The 5,199-nt window shown below is 39.8% G+C and overlaps 1 protein-coding gene across 1 annotated transcript; it reads left to right on the top strand.

The window, feature by feature from the left end:
• The first annotated feature begins 3,832 nt into the window (after positions 1-3,832).
• Positions 3,833-4,606, top strand: LOC138900322 (uncharacterized). The gene is made up of 2 exons (XM_070187049.1): positions 3,833-3,943; positions 4,082-4,606. The coding sequence occupies exons 1-2, from the start codon at positions 3,833-3,835 to the stop codon at positions 4,604-4,606; spliced, it is 636 nt and encodes a 211-aa protein (XP_070043150.1).
• The last annotated feature ends 593 nt before the right edge of the window (positions 4,607-5,199 follow it).

Raw genomic sequence — 5,199 nt, 5'->3', positions numbered from 1 at the left:
TTGACTTGCATGTCTTGCTTCCCAATAATCAAACTCCCTCTCATTCTCTATATCACAAACATCAAAAGCCATATAACAAGAGAATAAGTGACGAAAAATGGAACAAGAAAAAACAAAAAAAAAAAAACAAAAAAAGGGAAAACAATGTACGTAGGACATGTATGGCATTACCAACTTTATAGAGCTTTGCGTGATGACCCAAAAGGTCATATTTAAATTTAATAATTATTTCTGTGATCTAAGACCTCGAAAAGTACTATTCATCATTTTTCGACTTGCGTACGCAATCCGTATAATTTTCCGAAAAGTTTTTATATGAAAAATTGATTAAAAGATGAAATAGAGCCTTAAAACTTAATTAAGTTGAATTTGGTCAACATTTTGAGCAAACCGATTCAGATCAGTGTTTTGATAGTTCCGGTAGGTCCATATCGTGATTTGGGATTTGGGCGTATGCCCGAATTTAATTTGGAGGTTTCTAACTTGAATTATCACCAATTGGCAAAAACTAGAAGCCTAAAGGCTTAAAGATTTTAAAGTTTGACTACAAATTGACTTTTATTGATATCGGGGTCGGATTCGAGTTTCGAAAATTTTTATAGGTCCGTTATATCATTTATGACTTGTCTGTCGAATTTGGTGAGAAACAGAGTTGATTTGACGTGATTCGGAACTTCGGTTGTAAAAATAGAAGTTTTAAAGTTTTTTTAAAAAATTCATTTGATTTGGTGTGTGATTCGTTATTCTAGGTGTTAAATTGGTATTTTGATCGCGTGAGCGAGTTCATATGAGATTTTTGGACTTGTGTGCATGTTTGATTTGGAGCCCTGAGGGCTCAGGTGAGTTTCGGATAACCTACGGACCATTTGAATTTTGGAAAAATCTGGTATTTCCCAGTTTTGGTTTCCTTAATTGCGATCGCGTGGCATTCGCGATCGCGAAGGCTTGTTGAGCACTGATGAAAATTTGTACAATGCGATTACATAGTATTGTACGCGATCGCACAGTTGGAAAAGCTAAGGCATCGCGAACGCGTGGGCAAAGCCGCGTTCGCGAAGAAGAAATGAGGCAGAAACGGAAGCACCAAATTTGTGCTATGCGATCGCGTAAGACTAAGAAAATGTTCTCTGCAATCGCATGTCCATTTACGCGATCGTGTAGAGTTAATAATCTGGGCAGCCAAAATATGCTTCGCGATCGCGAAGAGTAAAATGAACCTGGGAAAAAATTATTCTACGCAATCGCGAACGAATTTCCGCGATAAGTAAAAATCTGGGCAAACAGAACTTAAGTTCTCGAAATTGGATTTCGACACATTTTCCACCATTTCGATTTTAAGCTCGGGTGAGACGATTTTTGGGCGATTTTCACGAAAAAATATTGGAAAAAGTGTTCCTTATCCTATGTTGATTATATTTCATGATTCCATACTCATTTACATCATGAATCCGTGAATTTATGAAAGAAAATTCATATTTTTATAAAATCTTCCAAAACTGTAAAATGAGGATTTAAAAGTCAATCTGATGTCAGAATTTGATAATTTTTGTATGATTGAACTTGTATCGGAACGAGTGTTCGGATTTCACGAGTTTTTTCCGGATTCGAGATATGGGTCCCACTGTTGCTTTTGAAAATGAATTTCGGATTTTTATCCAAAAAATTTATAAATTCATATGGAATTAATTCCTACGATTTGTATTGATATATTGAATTGTTTATGATTAGATTTGAGAATTTCGGACACTAATTCGCGCGGCAAGGGTGTATTGGAAACTTGAATTTGGTTGCGAAGCGAGGTAAGTGTTGTGGTTAACCTTGACTTGAGGGAATAGAACCTTTAAATTATTTGTTATGTGAGATGCATGTGAATCAGGTATAGGCAAGGTGACGAGTGTCTATACGTAGTCAAATTAATTGTTTGCATAATTACTTGAAAAATCATAAATCGTTTTAAATCATGAATGAATTATTATATTAATTGTTTCACTCATATTCATTGTCAAATATTAATTCTTGAATTCCTGCAATAATTGTTGCATTCTTATTTGACTTATGTGTCTTAATTGCTATTTGACATTTACCATACTAAATATTAAACTGTCTATTTTCTCCATGATTTTCACAATTAATTGCCAATTGTCATTGTTTGTTCATAAATAAATTATAATTATTGTGTGCCTTGATGCTTAATAGTTTCTCATTGGACGTGGCATTTATTGGAGTAATTTTTTTATTATATTTATGAGTTGTTAAAATATATTGGGGGATCGGGTGTTACACCGCAACAGAAATGGAAGTAAATCTATATTAGGGGATCGGATTGCACACCGCAATAGACTTATTTAAAAGTCTATATTGGGGGATCAGATTGCATACCACAACAAACTTATTTAAAAATCTATATCGGGGGATTGGATTGCACGCCGCAACAGACTTATTTAAAAGTCTATATTGGGGGATCGGGTTGCACGCCGCAACAGAATTTTTTAAAATTTATATTAGGGGAACGGGTTGCACGCCGCAATAGAAACAAGTTGAGGGGTTGTGACTGCTGAGTTGATTTTAATTTTTAATATTATTTACTGGTCTTACTAATATTCCCGTTATTATTATTGTTATTATTACTATTATTGTGTACAGGTTAAATGTAAGTGACTCGCCTTAGCCTCGTCACTACTTCGTTGAGGTTAGACTTGACACTTACCAGTACATGGGGTTGGTTGTACTGATACTACACTCTGCACTTCTTGTGCAAATTTCAGAATTGGTCCCAGCGGCGTACGGTAGATTTTCTCGGATATAGCTACCAGTGGAGACTTGAGGTTATCTGCATAGCATTCGCAGTTCTGAAGTCCCCTTCTATATTATCTCATCTGTGTATTATATTTCAAAGAACTTGAGTTTTATTCAAACCTTTATTTGTATTATTCTAGAAGCTCGTGCACTTGTGACACCAGTTCTGAGATAGTATTTAGACATCGCTATTATTATGGATTATTCACTATATTTCAGACTTTACTTCCGCATTTGTTTCTTTGTTATTTATTAATTTAAAATTATTTTAAAATGTCTAATATTATTCTATCGTTGGCTTGCCTATAAAGTAAAATGTTAGGCGCCATCACGGTCCCGAAGGTGGAAATTTTGGGTTGTGACAGTTGTTATCAAAGCGCTAGGTTACCTAGGTCTCACGAGTCACGAGCAAACTTAATAGAGTCTGAAGGATCGGTACGGAGATGTATGTAATTATCTTTCAGAGTCTATAAAGTTTAGGAATAATATCACTTCTTTCTTATTCTGTCGTGCGATCTTATTCTATCATCGATAGTTGAACTATTATATTATTATTCTCTCGCAGATGGCGAGAACATGTAATACATCTACCGACGGACAGGGACCAGAGCCCCCGGTGGCAACTATGGCCAAGGGTATAGGTCGAGGCTGAGGTCGTGCTAGGGGCCGAGGCAGAGGCAGATGTAGAGCTTAGTCTAGAGCTCGAGTAGCAGTAGCTGTTGTAGAACCTCAGGTGGATCTTCAGGAGAAGGTTCCCGTTCAGACTGGACCGGTTGGACCAGTTCAGGTCCCGGAAGGATTTATAGCTACTCCAGTGCTTCAGGACGCTCTAGTCCGTTTGGTGGGTCTTATGGAGGGCGTGGCCCAGAATTGTACATTTCCAGTGGTACCAGTCGTCTCACAGGCTGGGGGAGGAGCACAGACTCCCACTACCCCCGCTCATGAGCAGATAGCTCCCCAGAATTAGGCTCCAGCAGCCCCGCGAGTTGGGGTAGTTCAGCTAGTTATTGAGGCATAGGCCGGTGATAGGCCCGCCATGTCTTCTGAGGCCTTATTAAGACTTGATAATTTTACTAAGCTCTTTCCATTTCACTTCAATGGTACACCTTCTGAGGACCCACAGGATTATCTTGATCACTGCCATGAGGTGCTGCGGAACATGGGTATAGTTTAGACCAATAGGGTTGATTTTGCTGTATTTGAGATGACAGGTTCCGCTGAGAGGTGGTGAAGAGATTATACATTGACTAGACCAGTTGGATTGCCTGCATTGACCTGGGAACAGTTCTCACGGCTATTTCTAAAGAAGTTTCTCCCTATCACATTGAGAGAGGATTACCGCATGCAATTTGAGCGTCTACAGCATGGCAGTATGGCCGTTACTCAGTATGAATCCCGTTTTGTGGATTTTGCCCGCCATGCTCTCCTTTTAATACCTACTAATGGAGAGAGAGTGAGGTGGTTTATTAAGGGACTCACTCACCCTATCAAGCTTCGGATGGCCAAGAAGGCCGGAAGTGAGATTTCCTTTCAGGACGTTGCTAATGTCGCGAGGAGGATCGAGATGGTTCTTGCAAAGGAGAGAGGGAAGAGGTATGATAAGAGGCCTCGTCAGTTCGGTGGTTTCAGTGGTGCCTCATCTGGAGGTATGGGTAATTTTGGTGCATATTCAGCTCATATCAGTGCACCACCACTCCAGAGTCACTACAACGGTTATTCGACCCTTTCGGGTCAGCGGTCACAGCAGTCGAGGTTCTGTTATACTTGTGGTGATCCGAGGCATATTTTTAGATTATGCCCTATGTCTTAGCGCAGCATGCAGCAGTAGGGTTCTCGTGCTATGATTCCAGTACCGGTTGCTTCACCGCCTGCTCAGCCAGCTAGAGGTAGGGGTCAAGAAGCTAGAGGTGGAGGTCAGACCATTAGAGGTGAAGGTCAGACCATTAGAGATGGAGGCCAGCCAATTAGAGGTCATCCCAGGGATGCAGTTCATAGTGGTAGGGCCCAGCCCCGATTTTATGCTTTTCCAGCTAGGCCTGAGGTCGAATCATCTGATGCTGTGATTACAGGTATTGTTCCAGTTTGCCATAGAGATACTTTAGTTCTATTTGATTCGGGATCTACTTATTCCTATGTGTCCTCTTATTTTGCTTCATATCTGGTGATTCCTCGTGATTCTCTAGGTGCTCATGTGTGTGTGTCCACTCTGGTGGGAGATTCTATCGCGGTAGATCATGTCTATCGTTCGTGTGTGGTTACTATTGGGAGTCTTGAGACTAGTGTGGATCTTCTACTTCTTGATATGATAGATTTTGATGTCATATTGGGAATTGATTGGCTGTCACCTTATCATGCTATATTGTATTGTCATGCCAAGACGATGATCCTAGCCATGCTGGGGTT

Source organism: Nicotiana tomentosiformis, chromosome 10, assembly GCF_000390325.3.
Source record: "Nicotiana tomentosiformis chromosome 10, ASM39032v3, whole genome shotgun sequence".
NCBI lineage: Eukaryota > Viridiplantae > Streptophyta > Magnoliopsida > Solanales > Solanaceae > Nicotiana > Nicotiana tomentosiformis.
This window is presented reverse-complemented; position numbering and strand designations above follow the sequence as displayed.

Excerpts from the sequence above, each read along its gene's own strand:
- LOC138900322 (XM_070187049.1), top strand. The coding sequence starts at position 3,833 with ATGTCTTCTGAGGCCTTATTAAGACTTGATAATTTTACTAAGCTCTTT. Across the intron at positions 3,944-4,081 it reads ATCTTGATCACTGCCATGAG|TTCTCACGGCTATTTCTAAA; the intron begins GTGCTGCGGAAC and ends ACCTGGGAACAG.